The 23,373-nt window shown below is 48.8% G+C and overlaps 1 protein-coding gene across 1 annotated transcript in view; it reads right to left on the bottom strand.

Moving 5' to 3' along the window:
• Window positions 1-4,164: 4,164 nt before the first annotated feature.
• MAN1A2 (mannosidase alpha class 1A member 2) overlaps window positions 4,165-23,373 on the bottom strand; it is a 55,132-nt gene continuing 35,923 nt past the window's right edge. Inside the window, exons 12-13 of the mRNA XM_073551022.1 lie at window positions 22,898-23,013; window positions 4,165-4,932 (exon numbers count right to left, since the gene is read on the bottom strand). Of these exons, the coding sequence (XP_073407123.1) occupies window positions 4,800-4,932; window positions 22,898-23,013 (249 nt within the window). The 3' untranslated portion in view covers window positions 4,165-4,799. The remainder of the gene's footprint in view (window positions 4,933-22,897; window positions 23,014-23,373) is intronic.

Genomic DNA, 23,373 nt, shown 5'->3' on the forward strand with positions numbered 1-23,373 from the left:
ATGCACTGAAGGCTGTTAAGAACACCGGAGCCTCCTCCGGAAGATCTGATGAGCAGCAATGTGAGGGTCTGGCAGGATATCCACAAGGGCAGCAGTACGGACATTATGGAGATCGGTGGAGATGGAGCAGAATGTTTCCCACCTGTTGATATTATAGTCTCTGTGACCCCTTCACCTTCTCCTGGGCATCTGCCCTCACAGCTCCCATTACCGCTGGTACCAGCGATTCTTTACAGCTGGTGACCGGCGCGGGCTCTTTCCTGGCTGTCAGCGATCCCTATAGGTTGTTCTGCTCACCTGTACAAACATCTGCAGAGCCTATGCCACGGCCAATGTGGTCCAACGTATAGAAATAACTCTGTACAGGGAAGGTAAGCCCACATTAACCCCTTGTTTCCATCATGATTGAGAGGTGCAGATGTCGAGATACCGAGACACCAAACCCATGTGGGGACATCAACAATTTTATCCTCCACGTCATACAAACTCATGGGGAAAGAAAAGCCTATTTTCCTTCTCCACCAGCGCGGCCATATTTTCATGTCTTTGTGGGACGGGTTGATTGGTGCAATTCTGGGGTACACAGAAGCCATTCATCTTTTCTTTAGGCAAAGACAGCAATTTCCACCACATTTTGGAGAGATCTGTGTGTTACTTCTCAAGCAACACACGGACTGGGCCACACAAGTCCATGTGGATCCGTGTCTGTACCTCAGTGATCACCTGGAATAGACGTGACTTCCAGAGGTCTTCTGATTGGTTTAGGAACCAGCCCACCTCTTCAGTGAAAAAAAAAAAAAAAATCGGATGCAACGTGAGGACACGAGAAAAAAATGTTTTGTTTCTTAGTGATGGCAATATCTGTATGAATTTCTGGTCTTATGGAGACAGCATGTCGCAGCCCTTATGGCAGCCTTCATAGCTCCGCACTTCTGGGCCCGGCGGACCACCAGAGATTCATAGCTGAGATTGGACAATTTTGTGCCAAATATGGAAGTTTTATAAGATAAAAAAATATATATATATATTTTCCTGAAGTAATGCTGGACTGAGTCTTTGTTGGCTCACCACCTATATTGGTCCCAAATTCTTTCTGCTGCACCTTCCCACTACTTGGGACATAACATGCTACCCACTTGTCATGAGTAGACTGAGTGACATATGGCTGAGCTGCGGCCTCTGGGGTGGGAGCTGTGACTGTTCTCCGCTCTCATGGTGTCCTAGAATTACAGCAAAAAAGCACATGAAGGATTAACGCCGGGCACAGGTCACGTGACTACAGGGTTCACATACATGATGCGCTAGCGCCTTATGGCCACACACGTGCACATTCCCTCTGTCACGGTTTCTGCAATGTAATGCAACGTAAATTTATATACAGTGGGGAAAATAAGTGTCTGCTCCACTGCCGATTTTGCAGTTTCCCCCCTACACAGAATGGAGAGGTCGGTAATTGTTATCGTAGGTCACTTCACCTGTGAGAGACAGAATCTAAAGATAAAATCCAGGAAATCACAAAGTAGGATTGTTACATAGTTAATTTGCATTTTATTACATACGTATTTGATCACCGACCAACCATCGAGAATCCTGGCTCTCACAGACCTGTTACTCTTTCTGTAAGAAGCCTCCTACTCCGCACTCATTACCTGTATAAAAGACACCTGTCCGATCACTCTCCAACCTCTCCACCATGGCCAAGACCAAAGAGCTCTGTAAGGACACCAGGGACAAAATTGTAGACCTGCACTAGGCTGGTAAGCGTTACAGGACAATAGGCAAGCAGCTAGGTGAGAAGGAAACAACTCATGGCGCAATTAATAGAAAATGGAAGAAACACAAGATGACTGTCAATCTTCCTCGGTCTGCGGCTCCATGCAGGATCTCTCCTGGTGGGGTACGGATGATTCTGAGAAAGGTCAGGGATCAGCCCAGGACTATACGGGAGGACCTGGTCACTGACCTGAAGAGAGTGGGGACCACAGTCTCAAACAATACCATTAGTAACACACTACGCCGTCATGGATTACAATCCTGCAGAGCACCCAAGGTCCCCCTGCCCACACCAGCACATGTCCGTGTCCGTCTGAAATTCACCAATAACCAGTTGGATGATCCAGAGGAGACTTGGGATAAGGCCATGTGGTCAGATGAGAACAAAATAGGACTTTTTTATATTAACTCCACTCGCCATGTTTGGAAAAAGGAGGAGTGGTACAACCCAAAAGAACACCGTTCCAACTGTGAAGCATGGTGGGAGGAACCATCATACTTTGGGGTGCTTTTCTGCAATGCATACAAAACAACTGCCCTGTATTGTAGGAAGGATGGATGGGGGGTCATGTATCGTGAGATTTTGGCCAACAACCTATTTCCCTCAGTATAAGCACTGAAGATGGATCGTGGCTGGGTCTTCCAGCATGACAATGACCAGAAATACACAGCCAGACAACTAAGAAGTATTTCAAGGTCCTGGAGCGGCCTAGCCAGTCTCCAGCCCTGAACCCAACAGAAAGTCTTTGCAGGAGCTGAAACTCAATGTTGCCCACCGAAAGCCCAGAAACCTGAAAGATCTGGAGAAGATCTGTATGGGGGAGGGGGCCAAAATCCCTGCTGCAGTGTGTGCAAACCTGATCTATTTTTGTCTCCTTTCAAAAGATGTTTTTATCCCTAGTCTATGAAATTAAAGGAGGTATTCCCATCTCCAAGATCCCACCCCAATATGTAGTAGGTGTAACAATAATATTAGCACATACCAGTTTTTCTGATTTCTCTCTTTCCTCATGTGCAGGCATTGCAGGACCTTAGGTATCCATGGTTACAACCACTAGCTACTTGCTGTCACTATATCAGTGGTTGTAACCATAGACACCTAAGGTCCTGCAATGCCTGCACATGAGGAAAGTGACATGATCAGAAATACTATACTACGTTTCTAATTGGAGGAATGTGCTAATATTAATATTGTTACACCTACTACAGATGATGTTGCAGATGCACAAAATAAAAAAAAATGTTCTTTTACAACCTTTCAGAGCGAAAAGTCGCAAATTCTGCTCCAATGTTGCACCAAAATGTCAGGTGCACATAAAATTACTCTGCTGGGAGGGGAGGAAGGGACAGGACGACATTTGTGACAAAATGTACAACTTTTCAAATGCAAATATATTTGGGAACAGCAGCAAATAAAAAAACAAAACAAACATACAAATACATAAAAAAGGGACTTAAAAAAAAAGGTGCAATCGGAAAGATAGATGAGGCCCAAAAATAAAAGGAAGCGCAAATTAGACAATACTCAACAGAAGAAAATTTGAACGGAGCGCGTATCGCCATGAGCACCGTTCCGCCTCGGGCTTCCCTGCGTGCACCAGGTCTGACTGATGCGCATGCCAGTCCTCACGCCTGGTTCAGCCGCCTGCGCATTTGTGGCGTTTTCCCGTTTCATGGCTTGGGTCTGTACATGGAGGCGTGCCGATACCTGGACGGTGATGAGCCGTGCACCTGTGCATCCATCACGTGACCAGGACTGTAACTAATAAAAGATGGCCATTGGGGAGGGGAGCTTGTATCATCTGGTGTGTATACTTTTACAGCAAATATTATTAATGCTCCAATAAAAAAGCAAAAACGCAAAAAATTGTATTTATTTTAAAAAATAATGCCAGTGTTGCATCTCCATGGCAACAGACTACAAACAAACCCTGCGCAGTCTGATTCTGATCATGCAGTCATCCCTGCATCTGCGACCAGCAGGAGCGGCACACGACTGAAGACCCCTCCAAGTGGTTAGTCCCTAACCAGAGAGACACAGCGGTTGGTGGAGGAGCTGCGAACACACAACGGGACTTTCGCTTTTTTTTTTTTTTTTATAATGCACTGGAGCAAAAAAAGAATGTTGGAAAAGTATACACACCCATCACCCCGGCAATGCTGGTCAGGCCTGGAGCGCTCCAGTCCGGTCCCCACGTTGTTGTTGCTGACGCCCTGGTTATGGCATTCGCCCCTTTCCTTGCACCGTGATGGTGCGGGGAAACATTTCTGCCACAACTATTGCAGTCGACACAAGAGCATCTATTCGGGCCTCCTTATTGCAGTGAGGTACGCGGTCTCCCCACATCCCCCCAGTACCAGCACCCCCCAGTGGCAGGAAGGAGCCCAATGCAGTGTATGTACAATGTCTTTAATCTCCTGCTTGTGGTGTTGCTCATGCCGCTAAAACCCCAAAAAAGTGAAATTAAAAGAGGAGGTGGGAAAGTCCCGGGGTGCGGTGTCAGAGGTGGGGACGGCTTTACAGAGACCCCTACTAATGGTCCTGATGACTGGCGCTTACATCAACACCCATACTTGATTTTCTGAAGTCGTTCCAGTCCCCTCCAGCGGGGGGCGCTGCAGTCTGCTCTTCTCCACAGTCGCTGGGATAGACGTAAACTTTGGCAATGGCGCAGGATAGAAACCAGACAGTGCAAATCTGCCGCAAAGTGCAGGTAATAGTCTTGTCCTGAAACTTGCTCCGGACCCCCTATTTACCCTCATAAAAGCCCCAGCCCTGGATTTTGGCCCCGTAGTAATCCCCTGCAGTAGCAGCCTGGTCAAGCAGAGCAGTTTGGTCAGTGATTGCCTCCCTCCAACGTGCTCTTCTGTTGCTGGCGGCCAACGGAGGCAACAGAGAAAGAGAAATGACAGTAAAATGGAATTGTGCCGGGAACAACGTGTCGTCCCAGTCCTGTAAGAGGAGGTCTCCGGGAATAGCCCCCATATGCCTGCAAGTCTGAAGAAGTGGTCCCAGGATAATGGTCCTATCGCGCCACGTGGTTTCCCGGCAGCGTGCTGTTGGCCGTGCGGATGACCGGTAACGGGTGCGCCTCCGTGTTAAACACCCAATTCTCTAATGGTAGAAGGTCGTCACTGGAGAAGAGTAGATACAGGTACCTGGGGAGGAGAGGGTTAATGAGATAAGTGATCAGTGAAAGGGTGAATAAGATGACTGATCAATACCGATATTGGTCCCTTCTGGTAAAGTAAGAAAACCCCACACTGGTCAGTGAGATAACCGGACACCGGCAGCAGTAATCTGTGAGCCCACCTGGACATCAGTGATGAGGATCAGACTGTGCTGTTTTGCTGGGGACTACTGCCCTGGCCCAGACACTACTGACTCTACTGCCCTGGACACTATGGACCTTACTGCCCCAGACACTAATGTCCTGGCCCAAACCCTACTGCTCCAACCCAGACCCTTCTGACCCAACCAGGACCCTACTTCTCCGCCCCGGACAACATTGACTATACTGCCCTGGTCCAGACACTACGGATCTTACTGCCCCAGACACTACTGCCCTGGCCCAGACCCTACTGCTCTAACACAGACCCTTCTGACCCAACCCGGACAATATTAACTATACTGCCCTGACCTGGACACTCCTGACCTTACTGCCCTGACTACTCTCCTTATTGCTCCACCCAGACCCTAGTGCTCCATCCCAGACCCTTCTGACCCAACCCGGACCCCACTGCTCCGCCCCGGACACTACTGACCTTACTTGCCCTGGACCCTACTGCTCCAACCCAGACACTACTGCTCCAACTCAGACACTACTGACCTTACTGCCCCGGACAGTACTGACCATACTGCCCTGACCTGGACACTACGGACGTCACCTGGACACTACTGACCTTACAGCCCTGGACCCTACTGCTCCAACCCGGACACTACTGCTCTAACTTGGACACAACTAACCTTACTACCCCGGATCCCAACTGCTCTGTCCCGGAAACGACTGGCCATACCACCCTGACCTGGACAATACTGGCCTTACTGCCCCGGACCCTACGGACCTTATTGACCTGACCCTATTTATACATAGTTAGTCATCATACATTGTTACATAGGTTGAAATAAGACCTAGCACCATCAAGTTCAACCTTTCTCCACCAATTGTAGATATTGTCACTAAATTATCTCTAATCCACAATGTTCTGTGTATCAAGGATATCATCCAGCCCTTGACAGCTCTTATAGCTGTCATAGTGTCAGCCATTACTACCTTTTGTGATAGGGTATTCCATAGTCTGACTGTTCTATCTGTAAAGAACCATTTCCTCTCTAGCTGTCGGAATCGCCTTTCTTCCACCTGTAATGAGTGTCCCCTGGTCCTCAGTATGGTGTTTGGAAGGAATAAGTCAGGTGCCAGTGTTTTGTACTGGCCACACATACAGCTCTGGCAATAATTATGAGACCACTGCACAATGTTCAGTTTGTCTGATTTTTCTCTTTATATTTTTGAGTAAAATGTAAATTGCTCTTTTATGATATAAACTTCTGACAACATGTCTCCGAATTTCCAAGCAATATATTTTGTATTTATTTTCAGAAAATGAGAAATGGTCAAAAGAACAAAAATGCAGAGTTCTTGTAGACCTCAAATAATGCTAAGAAAACAAGTTCATAATCATTTAGAAACAACAATACTAATGTTTTACCTCAGGAAGAGTTCAGAAATCAATATTCTGTGGAATCCCCATGATTGTTAATCCCAGCTTTCCTGCGTCTTGGCTGCTTTCCTCCAGTCTCTCACAAGGCTTTTGGGTGACCTTATGCCACTCCTGGTACACATGGCAGCAGTTCTTCTTTGTCTGATGGCTTGTGACTCTCCATCTTCCTCTTGATTACATTCCAGAGGTTTTCAGTGGGGTTCAGGTCTGGAGATTGGGCGGCCATGACAGGGATTGGATGTGGTGGTCCTTCAGCCACACATTGATTGACCTAGCTGTGTGGCATGGCGCATTGTCCTCAGAGTTGGGGAACATTGCCTGAGGAGAAGGAATCAGCCGTTTTTCCAGGATAACCTTGTCTGCGCCTTGATTCATACGTCCTTCACAAAGATTAACCTGCCCAATTCCAGCCTTGCTGAAGCATCCCCAGATCATCACCGATCCTCCACCAAATGTCACAGTGGGTGCAAGACACTGTGGCTTGTACGCCTCTCCAGGTCTCCGTCTAACCATTAGATGACCAGGTGTTGGGCAAAGCTGAAAATTAGACTCATCAGAGAAGATTACCTTACTCCAGTCCTCTATGGTCCAATCCTTATGGTCTTTGGCAAACTTCAGCCTGGCTCTCCTTTGCTTCTCATTGATGAAAGGCTTTTTTCTAGGCTTTTGACATAACTTGAGCCCTGCCTCTAGGAGCCTGTTACGAACTGTTCTTGCCGTGCACTTCACCTCAGCTGCCATTTGCCATTCCTTTTGTACGTCACTTGATGTCATCCTGCAGATGTTGAGTGACATTCGAATAAAATGACGGTCATTCCGGTCAGTGGAGACTCGTTTTCGCCCTGTGCTGGGCTGTAGCTTTGTTGTCCCAAATGTCTGCTGCTTGACCTTGTTGTAATGGACTGCAGTCTAAGAAATTTTAAGAATAGAAGCAACATGACGCTCACTGTATCCCTCTGCTAGTAAAGCCAGAATTGAGCCCTTCGTTTCCTCACTCAAGACTTTTCTTTTCAACTCCTTTGGCATGGTTAAAAGTTATTTCTTTATCGCCTTATTGGGGGACACAGATTACCATGGGTGTATGCTGCTGCTGCTAGGAGGCTGACACTATGCAAAGACACGAAAATTGGCTCCTCCCCGGCAGTATACACCCACCGACAGATACCAAGTACCTCAGTTTTGTGCTTAGTGTCTGTAGGAGGTGGACCGGGATCTTCTCAGATCCGCAGTTACTAATTCCTTTCTTTCCTTAGGTGTTTGTCGAACTTTTTAATCCTTTCTCGTTTGTTTTTCAGGTTCTCGGTCAGGAAACAGGGTGCAGTTATCACCCTGATTTCCCATATCAGGCGGCTGAGCGAGCAGTGTGGTGTCATCCACATCGCAACTCTCAGTACCGCAGGCAGGACTTTTCCCCTATCACCATTCGGTGCTATGGGCTGATGACGGATGGCCGGTCCTTGCCAAAGCAACTCCTCACCCCTCTCCCGGGACAGGGCTGAGAGGAAGACGGCGGCAGCCAGTGGGCTATCCTTCGCTCCCAGCAAGAAAACGCCATCTTCTGCATGACAAAGGGTAAGAGGACCTCTCCCAGCGGCCAGTCTGCTCGCATGGCCCCTGCGGTCATCCTCTTCAGGGACGTCAGGTAAGAGTCTGATCGTTCCCTTCAGCCCTGCATTTCTCTGAGCACCATTTGAATTTCCCGCTCCTCCTTCTCCACTACAAGCCGCGCACCTCACGCTGCAGCCGCGCTCCCCTCTGTGCAGAGGCACACAGCGATCCTACATGGAGCGGTCTCCTGAGTTATCTGCGGGGGCTTTATTTTATCACAGGGGGGGTTTTCACAGCGGTGTGGCGCAGGCTCACCTCTATGTATCGGTGCCGCGGCCATTTCAGTTTACAGTTCCAGGCGGGGGAGGAGACCGCATCACTTTCACTTTCTCTCCTCCTCGCTCTGGACGCGCTCATTTCCTCACTCTGGGCGCGCTTTTTTCGCGCCCATTCCACCCTATCACAGGACGCCTTTCCTTTTAGAGGCATCAATCTCTTTTATTACCGCGCCCCTCTGTTGCCATTGTGCAATCATGGCCTGGCGCCAAGCTCCGCCCACCGACTTCACTGCCAGCTTCCATCCTGCAATTTCACTTGCTTCCTCACTGCTTGGGGGACACTTCAGGGTCCTGCTGCTCGTCAGATTCCCGGTAGGCTCGGCGCTTTATGGCAAATTGGCTCTCCTCTGCAGTCCCTGTCTATTCAGTGCGGCCATAACGAGTGACCCACCTATGCCCAACCCTTCAACGGCGCTTTCCTTTAAGCCCACAGTTACTCACTACGCCTGTGCACGCTGTAAAAAGTGGGCTTCGGGTCAGTCGTCACCCTTCTGTCCGTCCTGCAGTCCTTCAGCTATGTCAGCCTCTCAGGAGCACACCGATTCCTGTTATGAGGGTACTTCCCCTCTCCCAGAGTGGGCCATTGCTATATCTCAGTCGGTCTCTGATCTGACTAACGTGTCTCAGTCCCTGGTCCAGGTCCTAGAACGACTACCACAGCTATCTACTGCCACCTGTGCGCCGACCGCCTCTCAGGGTGTGTCGTCCGCTCCTGACCGCGACCTTCCGAGAGACAGGGCAGGAGCTCTAGGAAGCGGGCTCTGTCTACTTCGTCCTCTAGCTCGCAGGGTCCCTCCGTGTCTGCCAGGTTTCATTCCCCTTCCTCCGATGACGACCCTAAGTCTGGCGATGAATCTCAAATCGGATTCTAGTTCAGAAGCAGACGTTTCTAAAAAACGGGACGTGGTCGATAGTCTCATTTCGGCTATATTTCAAACCCTTAAAATTAAGCAAGATAAGGCTCCCCCTCAGGAATGCTCTGTGCTCCTTAAACGAGCAAGACCTCCGTCTCGAACCTTTCCCAATCACAAAGAGTTCGATACTACCTTGTCCAAACACTGGGAGCGCCCTGAGCAACGTTTCTCAGGCCGCAAGTACTTAGACGTGCTGTACCTTTTTGAGGCAGACCTGCTCACAAAATGGACCAAGGCTCCCGAGGTGGATCCCCCAGCTTCCCGGATAGCCTCTAAAACGGTTCTATCCCTGCCAGATGGGGCATCGCTTAAAGATCCTGTGGACAGGCAGATTGAATCTCTGGCTAAGTCAATTTTTGAGGCATCCAGTGCCTCCCTCTGTCCTATTTTCGCACCCGCCTGGGTATCGAAAGTCATATCTGCTTGGGCAAAAATTCTTCGCAGGGGAATCTTGGCGACAGCTCCTCAGGACGAGTTGGCAGATCTGGAAGATCAGATTAACCATGCAGGTAAATACCTTTTGGCCGCCTCCATGGACGCGGTCGGGTGCGTAGCAAGGGCTAATAGCAACATAGTAGCTATACGCCGAGTCCTTTGGCTAAAGTCAAGGAATGCGGATACCACTTCAAAAAGGTCCCTTACTAATCTGCCATTCCTCGGTTCTAGGCTCTTTGGAGCCAAGCTGGATCAGCTAATCTCCGATGCCACTGGTGGTAAAAGCACTTCTCTTCCCCAGTCTCGACCAAAACGTTTTTTTAATAGAAAGGGTTTTCGGCCGTTTAGGCCTTTTCGTCCCTTCTCTTCCACGGACAGATCTGCCCAACAAGATCGCTCCTCTGCCACTAGAGAGCGAGAACAGAAAAAAACATCTTACAAGCCCGCTCCCCGCTGGCGATCTAGGAGGACAATACTCCAGGTCTTCAGGCGCTAGTTCAGGCAGGTTTTCCTCCAAGTGACGGGTCACCCCCACCTGGAAGTTCTTCCAGGGTGGGAGGCAGACTTTCCTTTTACGTGGATGCTTGGCTGTCTGTTGTCGACGACGCTTGGGTCAGAGAAATCGTTGCATCCGGATACAAGATCGAATTTGCTTCCCCCCCGAACAGACGTTTTTTCCTGTCTCGGCCTCCGTGACAGCGGTCCCAGATTCCGGGGGGTTCCTCCAGGCCATTTCCTCCCTTCTTTCCGCCGGAGTGATTGTCCCCGTCCCCCCAAACGAACGGTTTTCAGGGTTCTACTCAAATCTCTTCATAGTCCCGAAGAACGACGACTCCCTTCGTCCAATTCTGGACCTCAAATTGCTCAATCGCCACGTGAAGATTCTTAATTTCAAAATGGAGTCTCTTCGGTCGGTGATAGCCTGCATGGAACCCTGGGAATTCCTCTGCTCTGTGGACATACGGGACGCCTATCTGCACATTCCGGTTTGTATGCAACATCAGAAATATCTTCGATTTGCGATTCAGGGAGATCTCTATCAGTTCACGGCTCTTCCCTTCGGCCTAGCTTCCGCTCCCCGTGTTTTCACGAAGGTGATGGCGACAGTCATGGCCATCCTTCGCTCCAGAGGGATCCTCATCATCCCTTATCTGGACAATCTTTTGATCAAGGGCTCGTCCCGTCAGGAGTGCCTTCAGAGTCTTCCGATAACCCTGGACACACTCTGCCGCCTCGGTCGGCTAGTCAACAAGGAGAAGTCCATTCTGATCCCCACTCAGCGTCTGACCTTTCTGGGCATTGAATTCGACACGAATGTAGCCCGGGTTTTTCTTCCGAGGGAAAAATTTGCGGTTCTTTCCAAGGGCATCAGAATTCTCAAAACGGCCAACTCCCATTCTCCCATTCGGTTCTGCATGAAGGTTCTGGGGAAGATGGTGGCTTCCATGGAAGCAGTGCCCTTTGCACAATTTCATCTTCGCCCCCTCCAGCTGTCTCTGCTTTCAGCCTGGGACAAGACCACGATGTCCTTGGACCGTCCCATTCTCCTCCCTCTCAGAGTGAGGCAATCCATCATTTGGTGGTGACTGCCAGCGTCAGTTCTCCAAGGAAGGTCCTTCCTTCCACCTCAGTGGCAAGTCATCACCACCGATGCCGGCCTTCTAGGATGGGGAGCCGTGTTCCATCAGAAAGCGGCCCAAGGACGCTGGAATCCACAGGAAGCTCTTCTCCCTATCAATCTTCTGGAGATGAGAGCAATCTTCCTGGCCCTTCTTCACTGGCAGCCTCTCCTCTCCAGCAAGCCGGTCCGTATTCAGTCGGACAACGCCACGACTGTGGTGTACATAAACCACCAGGGGGGCACGCGCAGCAAGCAAGCAATGTCAGAAGTGGCCAAGTTACTCCGCTGGGCAGAACGTTACGTTCTGGCAATCTCCGCCGTTCACATTCCAGGTGTGGAAAATTGGGCTGCCGATTGGGTCGTCAAGGCCTAGCATCAGGCGAATGGTCCCTTCATCCCACAGTCTTCAATCAGATATGTCACCGTTGGGGCACCCCGGACTTCGATCTCATGACATCTAGGATGAACCACAAAGATCCGCGTTTCGTAGCCAGGTCCAGGGACCCTCTAGCCGTCGCATGCGAGACACTAGTAATTCCGTGGTCCCAGTTCTAACTTCCTTATCTGTTTCCGCCTCTGGCCTTGATCCCACACGAGTGGTCAAAAAGATAAAATCGGAAGGAGTACCAGTGATTCTAGTCGCTCCAGATTGGCCAAGACGACCTTGGTACGCGGAACTGGTGAACATGCTCGCGGACGTTCCCTGGAAACTTCCAGTCCATACAGATCTTCTCTCGCAAGGCCCCCTTTACCATGAGAATTGTCAGTCTCCGAGTTTAACGGCATGGCCATTGAGGCCGCCATCCTGAGAGAATCAGGTTTGTCCAATCAGGTGATTCAGACTATGATCAGAGCCAGAAAACCAGCCTCTTCCTGTATTTACCATAGGTACTGGAAGGCTTTTTTCCGTTGGTGCGATGATAAAAAAGTCTTTCCAATGTCCTTCTCCATTCCATCTATACTTGGTTTTCTCCAGTCTGGCTTAGATGCGGGGCTGTCCCTCAGTACCCTCAAGGGCCAGGTCTCCGCTCTTTCTATCCTCTTCCAAAGAGAGCTCGCTTCCTTACCGCAGGTCAAAACCTTTCTCCAAGGGGTCGCCCATGTGGCTCCTCATCATTCGCCGATAGACCCGTGGGATCTCAATCTCGTCCTTAGCACTCTCCAGAAGGCGCCGTTCGAGCCTATCCAGGACATTCCTTTGTCCCTTCTCTCGTGGAAGGTAACCTTTTTGATTGCCATTACATCCATCAGAAGAGTTTCTGAGTTGGCGGCCTTGTCATGTCGTTCCCCTTACCTGATTCTCCATCAGGATAAGGTCGTCCTCAGGCCCGTTTCTTCTTTTCTTCCAAAGGTGGTATCCTCTTTCCACATCAATGAGGATATCGTTCTCCCATCTTTTTGTCCTGCTCTTTCTCACCCTCTTGAGAAGTCACTCCACAAACTAGACGTAGTTAGAGCCCTGCATGTCTATCTCGCCAGGACCTCTTCTTTTCGTCAGTCCGATTCCTTGCTGGTCATCTCTGATGGTCGCCGGAAAGGGCTTCCAGCATCCAAATCCACGATCGCTCACTGGATTCGTTCTACCATTCTGGAAGCGTACCGACTTCAGGAAAAACTGCCCCCTCCGGGAGTAAGACCTCACTCCACCCGGGCTGTGGCGGCTTCGTGGGCAGTTTGTCACCAGGCTTCGGCCTTGCAAATTTGCAGGGCCGCAACCTGGTCGTCCTTGCACACATTTGCAAGGTTCTACAGGGTTCATACCCAGGCCCTGTCTGATGCAGTTGTTGGTAGGAAGGTTCTGCAGGCGGCGGTGGCTCACCGGTCGACCTAAGCCTTTCTGGTTCTTTCGTTCCTTATTGCTGTTCCCGCCCTTGGGACTGCTTTGGAACGTCCCATGGTAATCTGTGTCCCCCAATAAGGCGATAAAGAAAGATGGATTTTTGGTTCTTACCGTAAAATCTCTTTCTTGGAGCCTTCATTGGGGGACACAGCACCCTCCCTGTTTAAGTTGTACCGTGATGGGCTTTGAGCTCCTTGTTGGGTTGGTACATATGTTTAAAGTTCCATGGTTTCTCCTACTGTTTTCTCACCAACTGAGGTACTTGGTATCTGTCGGTGGGTGTATACTGCCGGGGAGGAGCCAATTTTCTTGTTTTTGCATAGTGTCAGCCTCCTAGCAGCAGCAGCATACACTCATGGTAATCTGTGTCCCCCAATGAAGGCTCCAAGAAAGAGATTTTACGGTAAGAACCAAAAATCCATCTTTTTTCATTCCTATTACTTTTGGGATATTACTAGCACTTGTTTTGCCATCCAGCTTGTCCAATAGCAAGAGGATTGTGAACACCACAGCAGGGTTTTTTATAATTTCCTTTGTTAAATAAGATTTGGTTCAGGTGATCACCTAATAGGAAGCACATTAGGTAGAATGAGGTGGACTCTGGTTGGAATTCAGCTGACACTGGAATGGAATGGCCGTCAGCCATGGAGAGAAGCGGATTTTTATAAAACTGTTCAGTGGTCTCGTAATTTTTGCCAAAGGTGTGTGGGTGTGTGTATGTATGTATATACACACACACGTAAATGAGATCTCCTGTGAGGAGTCTTCTTTCTAAACTAAACAAGCCCAACTAATCCAACCTTTCATCATATGACAGGCCTCCATGCCGTGTAATAGAGGAGAGGCCTCCATGCCGTGTAATAGAGAAGCCTCCATCCCGTGTAATATAGGCAAGATTTCCATGCCATGTAATAGAGGAGAGGCCTCCATGCCGTGTAATACAGGCGAGACATCCTTCCCGTGTAATATAGCGGAGTCCTCTTTCCCGTGTAATATAGGAGAGACCTCCATCCTGTGTAATAATCTAGTTGACGGTCTTTGAAGTGATTCTAACTTCTGAATATCCTTTTTAAAATGTGGAGCCCAAAACTGGATCCTGTATACTGCTCCGCTCAGGACACTACTGACCATACTACCCTGACCTGGACTTTACAGATGTGACCTGGACATTACTAACCTTACTGCCGGGGACCCTACTGACTGACCTTACTGCCGCGACCTGGACACTACTGGCCCTACTGCTCCGACCCGGAACTTACTGCCCAGGACACTACTTATTCTACTGCCCCAACCTGGACACAAATGATGGTCCTGTAACTTAATGTGTTGTACAACCTTGTGAGGCACTCGCTGCACACAAAGGAATTCTCTGTCTCTCAGTAAGAATTCTGCCCCCGTCCACTAGTATTTTGGCTCCTCGTGAGCACATGGCTTCTTATAGCTCAAGTGTGGAGACGTCTTCTTCAGACTAAAGGTCTCCACTCTGTCCACAGATATTCTGTAGGATGTTGATCAGGGTCATAGAAGCTTCTTCAGTAGAGTCCAATGAGTTCCTCTCAGCCTTTCTTGGATGTTCTGTGTGATTGGGTCATTATCCTGTTGGAGGAGCCATGACCAACGATCAGACAGTTTTCTCACACTCAGCAGCACATTTCTTTCCAGAATGCTGGATAATCTTGAGATTTCATTGTACACTGAATGGATTCAGGACCCTTGTGTCAAATGCAGCAGTCACCCCAGAACATTCCCAAGCTCCTCCATGTGTCAGATGCAGCAGAGTTGCCCCAGAAAATCCCCATTGCCTCCTTGTGTCAGATGCAGTCACTCCAGATAATCCCTGAGTTTCTGCATGTGTCAGATGCAGCAGTCACCCCAGAACATCCCCGAGCTCCTCCATGTGTCAGATGCAGAAGAGCGGCTCCATAACATCCCCAAGTTCCTCCATGTATCAGATGAAGGAGTCGCCCTAGAATATCCCCGAGCTCCACAAGGTGTCACATGCAGCAGAGCTGCCCCGAAACATCCCCGTGCTCCTCCATGTGTCAGATGTAGCAGTCGTCCCAGAACATCCCCGAGTTCCTCCATGTGTCATATGCAGTAGAGCCGCCCTGAAACATCCCCGTGCTCCTCCATGTGTCAGATGTAGCAGTCGTCCCAGAACATCCCCGTGCTCGTGTCAGATGCAGCAGTCGCCCTAGAACATCCCCGTGCTCCTCCATGTGTCAGATGCAGCAGAGTCGCCCCAGAATATCCCCAAGCTCCTACATGTGTCAGATGTAGCAGAGTCGCCCCAGAATATCCCCAAGCTCCTCCATGTGTTAGATGCAGCAGAGTCGCCCCAGAATATCCCCGAGCTCCACAAGGTGTCATATGCAGCAGAGCCGCCCCGAAACATCCCCGTGCTTCTCCATGTGTCAGATGTAGCAGATTCCTCCCAGAACATCCCCGAGCTCCTCCTTGTGTCAGATGCAGCACATTCGTCCCAGAACATCCCCGAGCTCCTTGTGTCAGATGCAGAAGTCACCCTAGAACATCCCCGAGCTCCTCCTTGTGTCAGATGCAGCAGATTCGTCCCAGAACATCCCCGTGCTCCTCCTTGTGTCAGATGCAGAAGTCACCCTAGAACATCCCCGAGCTCCTCCTTGTGTCAGATGCAGCAGATTCATCCCAGAACATCCCCGTGCTCCTCCTTGTGTCAGATGCAGAAGTCACCCTAGAACATCCCCGAGCTCCTCCTTGTGTTAGATGCAGCAGATTCGTCCCAGAACATCCCTGTGCTCCTCCTTGTGTCAGATGCAGAAGTCACCCTAGAACATCCCCGAGCTCCTCCATGTGTCACAGCTGGCGCAAAATTCTTTTCTTCATGTTTCCATCTATGAACATAAAGTTGATGTGAAACCACAAAGCTCCATCTTTATCTCCTCCATCCACAGGACATTCTTTTGAAGCTTTGTGACTTTTGCTTTCAGTTATCTTCCATGAAGTCCACTTTTGCCCTAGCAGCGGCGGATGGTGCGACCAGATACTGATGGACTTCGAAGTTCACCTGTAATCTATCTGGAAGATGTTCTTGTCTCTGTGGCTCCCATTCGTATCATCAGTCTCTTGTGGCTGCATCCAGGGCACTCAGCTACAGCCCCATAGACCTTACACTTAGCATGTCCAGCGAGGGACATCCGTCTGTAGATGTCTTAAAGCCTTCACTTCTAACATGTTGTCTAGAATGTGCTCTCTCCTCAGCTTCTTCCATGTCCAGTGCAGACACACCATGATAACAAACAGCACAATAACTACTTTTCACCCTGTAAATAGGCGACTGATGACCAGGCTACAGCCACCGATGAGGATAATTATGGGAAGCACCTTAGTGTCACACATCCCTATGGTCACATCACTGTTAATCTATTCTATGGATCCATCTTTTGTGTTCAGGGTCATTAGTTATTTACATTGGTTGAACCAAAATTCAAAAGCGAAAAAAGTGAAACCTAATCCTCATCATCAATATTCAGAAAATTTACAATGAAAATTACTCGTCAGTGTCCAGTTATCTCAGGGATTATTGTGGGTCTTTTTACGTTACCAGAAGGGACGAACGATTGTGTCCATGAGTGTATGATGACGGATCACTATTCGGGGAGCAGAGAGTTAATAGGATGGTGGCTCAACCCTGTATTTTAGGAAGAACCTTACATATATGAGGGGACCGATCAGATCCTCTGAGGGGTGGTAAGAACCCCCCAGAATAGGCAGATACAAGTGAGATCACACTGATCAGCTCCATCTAGAGAGAAACCTGGCAGAAGGTGGTCAGCTCCCTGCAGCGCCGCCACAGGTGACATAAAGCATTACACAGTCCATCCACACCTATGGGAGATGTGAATAATGCAGGACAAGGCGGCTCCCCCAAGGAGATCTGCTTTTTACTGCAGCTCTCAGCCCAGGTCATTGGTCAGCAGGCATGGCATGGTAAAAGTGCTCATGTTAATATATCTGTGACTTTAGCATCTATTAGAGATCATCCTGCAATCAGGATTGGGCTCAGTAACTACAGACAGTGTCAGGTCGGCACAGTTAAACCGATTACAATGATACCTAGTGATGAAATCTGTCTTGTGGTTGTTGTGGAATGTGGATTTCTAATTACTCAGTTAATGAGATTCTCGTGCTCCGGGGCGGGCTGTGCGCAGCCTGTGGGCAGCATGTGCACGTGACTTTATGTGGTGCTCTGCTTAGATATTCATCTGTATGAGCGAAACTGAATAGTAAATTTCAGCGTCCGTACCAAACACTTACTGTTCGGGCACGGATACCGAACACAGACTTCACCAGGAAATCCGTGTTACTGTTGGGTTCGGGCCCTCGAACACCGGGTGTTTGTCGCACGACGGAGCGGAACACTGCTTCTGATCGGTTGTAAAATCATCACCGCCAGTCAGACAGTGTGAGCCCGCAGCTATGATTGAAGGTAAAACGTTTACCTCTGGTCACTGGCATCAGGTGAGAGGACTACTACTCCCATCTGTCGGTGCCCACGCCCTAAATAAATAATTAACAAAACGAATGGGTACCCCTATATTTTTGATAACCAGCCAGGCAAAACTGACAGCTGCGGGCTGAAACCCTCAGCGGTCAGCAAGGCTGGTTATCAAGAATGAAGGAGTCCCCACACCGTTTTAAATAAAAAAAAAAACGGCCTGGGGTCCCCCCATTTTTGACAACCAGTCTTTCAAAAGCAGACAGCTGGGGGCTGGTATTCTCAGGCTGGTAAGTGGCCATGGATATTGGCCCACAAACCTAAAAATAACAGGCAGCTGCAACCCAGGAAAGACATATCTATTAGATAAAAAAAAATAAAAAAAATAAACAGTTATACTCCCCTAACGCCTAATTCAACTGAAGCCCTTGTCTCCTGTAATAAAATGAAAATACATTACAATATCCCTCACCTGTCCATCGTTCTCTCCCACACCGTAATCCATGTCTGGGGATAAATAGTTTTCAACCTGGACGGTGTCAAGATGTGAAGGTCCAGGCTGAGAACCACTGATGAATTAGCTGCTGCGATCGCAGCATCAGTGACATCATTGAGGTTACTGCTGATCACTGAGGCTGCGTTCCCAGCCAGGCCCCTGAACTGCGATGATGAGATGACCACTTACACCGAGAGAAAAAGTCTCACGATGCAGCGGTGAGTTCACCGGGAGAAAGTTCTCACGGTGAACTCACCTCTGCACCGTGACCCTTTTTTCATTGTGCTAGCGGTGATCAATGCAGTTCAGGGGACCGGCTGGGAACACAGCCTGCATAACCTGCAGTAACTTTGATGATGTCACTGATGCTGCACTCGCAGCAGCTCATTTATCAGTGGTTCTTAGACTGGACGGTCGCATCTTGGCACCGTCCGGGTTGAAAAATAATTATCCCCCAGACATGGATTACAGCGTGGGACACAACGACGGGCAGGTGAGGGATATGGTTGTTTTTATTTTTGTTTTGTTACTGGAGACGAGGGATTTGGTGGAATGGGAGAAGATGCGAGTATGGTTTAATTTAGAATCATTTAAGGAGTGTGTCATTCTTTCAATTAAAAGGACTTTATTCTGGTTGTGTCTTTTTTTTTTTTTTTTTTACAATATATCTATAGGATTAGTAATGGATACTAAGCCATGGGCTTGATGTCACCGGACAATACAAAGGTGACACCGACGCCATACATAAGAACCCCACTGCCACGGCTACAGGGTGTCATGAAAATATGAACCATTTTCCAGGGGTTCGAGTACACTTCCAGAACTTTCCGCTGCAACTACTGGGACACACATGCTGCCATTCTCCCTATTAGGTTGTACAGTACACACACAAGCTGCAGCGTCCAACCCGCTCCATCTCTCCCGGCCAGCATTCTGTGATTCTCTCTCACTCTTTCCCCCCATCCTCAGGAATGTGTTTGTGCTCAGCTCACTCAGCTGTGTGCAAGAGCACATGGTTTTGAGAATCTCTTTGTCCCTTTAAACTGGTATATAATAACAGACTAGGTGTGGAAGTAGGAAACCTATATTTTTGTGATCTACATCATGAAAGCTATCCTCAGTGGCATTTTCCGGCTTATGTGCGCCTCAAGAACTGAGAAAAGGGTTCCTGCCTTCCCCTAGCCGGCAGATAGTTCTCGTTTGGTATCAATAGAAAGCTTATTTCGTAATAAGAAAAATGATAGTCCTGCCGTAATCCTGTTTGTAACATCTTTTTATATTTCTGTAAACACTGCCTATCTTTTCTGGAGTAAAACTAAAAATTTACTAGCTTCGTTTTCCTTGCTCTAAACCTATTGCCAGGTCCTCTGGGCTAAATTCATGCTACTATTGAGTTGGCGCCTGACCCGATATTGATTTTAACATCAGAACTAGAAGTTGGTGGCAGCAAAGTGTGTCCGGGGATATTTGGGGAGACTCTGGCAGTGACGAACAGAGGTTATTATGTGTATTACCCACCTAGGCCTGGATATACATACCGCCCTCCCTGCAGAGTGCCCAATAGCCAGTACATGACGAGGCAGCCTTTCTGGCGGCTACTTATCCTAAGTGTAGTTCCCTGACTGACCTGAGGGTAAGGGGGGCATCAGAGAGCTGCAAGTTCCAAAACAGGAACTGAAGATGGGATCGTGAAATAGGATCCCTGACACAGGGCTAGTGTGAATAGCAGGGGAACGCGACAGAATTGGCACATCTAATAGATGTGCCTTTTCTGGGCAGCTGCCCACTGCTATTTTTAGGCTGAGTGGGGGTCCCAATATCCATGGCCCCTTACCAGCCTGAGAATACCAGCCCCCCAAGTGTCTGCTTTAGCTTAGCTGGTTGTAAAAAATGAGGGGGGACCCCATGCCGTTTCTTTTAAATTATTTAAATAAAAAAAAACAGCATGAGGACCCCTCTGTTCTTGATAACCAGCAGTGCCAAAGTTGACAGCTGAGGGTTGCAGCTGAGTTTTGCCTGGCTGGTTATCAAAAATACAGGGGAACCCACAACATGTTTTAAAATTATTTATTTAAAGTCTCACAGTGAAGCGCTGATATCAGAAAGTTAACCAGGAGAAATTTCTCACAGTGAACTACGGTGAACTCTGAGCTCAGCGCTATACCATGAGACTTTCTCACTGCGTTAGTGGGGATCTCACCGAGGTCACCGCAGTTCATTGACCCAGTTGGGAAAGCAGCCTCAGTGTCCGGCGGTAACCTCGATGACGTCACCACTGTTCATTGATGCAGGTCATTCCTCAGTGGATTACGGTGTGGGACAGAACGTTGGACAGGTGTTCGACCGAACATGAACGTCCAGGGGTCCGCCCATCTCTAATACTGCATATACTATTGTGAGGTTACACGCAATAGCGTGTATAGCAATATGCCTATAATATTGCTGGGTAAAAAGAATGTAACTTCATCAAAATGGCGGCGCATGCACAGTAGCATCTATCGGAACACAACAGATGTTACTGCACATGCGCCGCTATTTTGATGGGGTTACTTTTTTTTTTTACCTGGGAATATTGTAGGCGTAATGTTATACACGCTATTGCGCAGGCGCCATTTTGCTTAATGTAATATTTTTTTTTAGAACCCCACAATAGTATATGCTGTATACAGATGAATATGTAAGCAAAGCCCCACAAAGAGCCCCACCCACAGGCTGCGCACAGCCCCACCCACAGCTCTGTCCAAGGGCCGCCCCGGAGCACCAGAATCTCATTAATTGAAAACTTTTAACATTTATTACACAGCAATCACAAGACAGATTTCATCAGCAGGTATCAGTGTAATCAGTATAACGGCACCGACCTCACACTGCCTGTAGTCACTGAGCACAATCCTGATCACAGGTATCAGTGTAATCAGTATAACAGCGCCGACCTGACACTGCCTGTAGTCACTGAGCACAATCCTGATCACAGGTATCAGTGTAATCAGTATAACGGCGCCGACCTGACACTGCCTGTAGTCACTGAGTAAAATCCTGATCACAGGTATCAGTGTAATCAGTATAACGGCACCGACTTGACACTGCCTGTAGTCACTGAGCACAATCCTGATCACAGGTATCAGTGTAATCAGTATAATGGAGCCGACCTGACACTGCCTGTAGTCACTGAGCACAATCCTGGTCACAGGTATCAGTGTAATCAGTATAATGGAGCCGACCTGACACTGCCTGTAGTCACTGAGCACAATCCTGGTCACAGGTATCAGTGTAATCAGTATAATGGAGCCGACCTCACACTGCCTGTAGTCACTGAGCACAATCCTGGTCACAGGTATCAGTGTAATCAGTATAACAGCGCCGACCTGACACTGCCTGTAGTCACTGAGCACAATCCTGATCACAGGTATCAGTGTAATCAGTATAACGGCGCCGACCTGACACTGCCTGTAGTCACTGAGTAAAATCCTGATCACAGGTATCAGTGTAATCAGTATAATGGAGCCGACCTGACACTGCCTGTAGTCACTGAGCACAATCCTGGTCACAGGTATCAGTGTAATCAGTATAATGGAGCCGACCTGACACTGCCTGTAGTCACTGAGCACAATCCTGATCACAGGTATCAGTGTAATCAGTATAACGGCGCCGACCTGACACTGCCTGTAGTCACTGAGCACAATCCTGATCACAGGTATCAGTGTAATCAGTATAATGGAGCCGACCTGACACTGCCTGTAGTCACTGAGCACAATCCTGGTCACAGGTATCAGTGTAATCAGTATAATGGAGCCGACCTGACACTGCCTGTAGTCACTGAGCACAATCCTGATCACAGGTATCAGTGTAATCAGTATAACGGCGCCGACCTGACACTGCCTGTAGTCACTGAGCACAATCCTGAGCACAGGTATCAGTGTAATCAGTATAACGGCGCCGACCTGACACTGCCTGTAGTCACTGAGCACAATCCTGAGCACAGGGTACTTTAAGAACAAAGCCCTGATCTCAATACTATTGAAAATTTATGGGCAGAGCTGAAAAGGCTGGTGCGAGCAAAACGACCTACAAATTTGGATCAGTTACACTAGTTTTGTCAGGAGGAATGGGCCCAAATTCCAACCAACTATTGTGAGAAGCTTCTGGAAGGAGATCCCAAACGTCTGACCCAAGTCATTCAGTGTACGGGCAATGGGACCAAATACTCATGAAATGGATGGAAACTTCTGACTTTGCAGTAAGTAATAAAAATGTCTTAAAACATTCTCGCTCTCATTCTGGCATTTAGCAAATATTAATAATTATGGTAATCCTAACTGGCCTAAAACGGGAAAGGTTTATTCTGATTTCGTGTCTGATATTGAGAGAAACCTGCAGATGTGTCGTTATATATTGTGGATGGAAACTTCTGGTTTCAACTGTATATATAAATTTTAGCATAAAGGGTTGGGGTATTCCTATAGATTAGCAAAAATTTGTGAAAACCGCCAGAATAGAGGATCCACAAAACATCAAAAGTATTAATAACTAAATATATATACGCATGCAGTATATCTACTTATTAATACTTTTGATGGCTTGTGGCTCCTCCATTCATGACCCCACCCCTGTACTCTGCTTACTAAAATTAAGGGGTCACCTAAATTGGTTATGTTCCCAACCTGGCTACATAGTTTGTGCTCTATAAATGTTTTGATCGTGGTACTGCATACATGCGCTCTGGGCATACTCACTTCAGAGTCTCGGCCAGGAAGAAGCTCTGCTGGACGTCATCGTACGCAGGACCTGACGAGTACACGTCCTTCAGACCTGAGAAGCCGCCGCTAACTCTGCAGTACTTATCGATAGCCTGGAGGGGGAGACAAAGCCACAATGAATCAGCATGGAGCAGAGAGGAAGGGGCAGGACAAAGGAGGAGGACCATCACAGGGGGTGAGGCAAAACCACAGATGGAGCGTCGTGCGGCAAGAGCGCGGGGGGGGGGGGGGGGGGGAGCGTCGTGCGGCAAGAGCGCGGGGGGAGGAGCGTCGTGCGGCAAGAGCGCGGGGGGAGGAGCGTCGTGCGGCAAGAGCGCGGGGGGAGGAGCGTCGTGCGGCAAGAGCGCGGGGGGAGGAGCGTCGTGCGGCAAGAGCGTGGGGGGAGGAGCGTCGTGCGGCAAGAGCGCGGGGGAGGAGCGTCGTGCGGCAAGAGCGCGGGGGGGAGCGTCGTG

This window comes from Dendrobates tinctorius, unplaced genomic scaffold (genome assembly GCF_039654945.1).
Source record: "Dendrobates tinctorius isolate UK_male_01 unplaced genomic scaffold, ASM3965494v1 ptg000172l, whole genome shotgun sequence".
Lineage (NCBI taxonomy): Eukaryota > Metazoa > Chordata > Amphibia > Anura > Dendrobatidae > Dendrobates > Dendrobates tinctorius.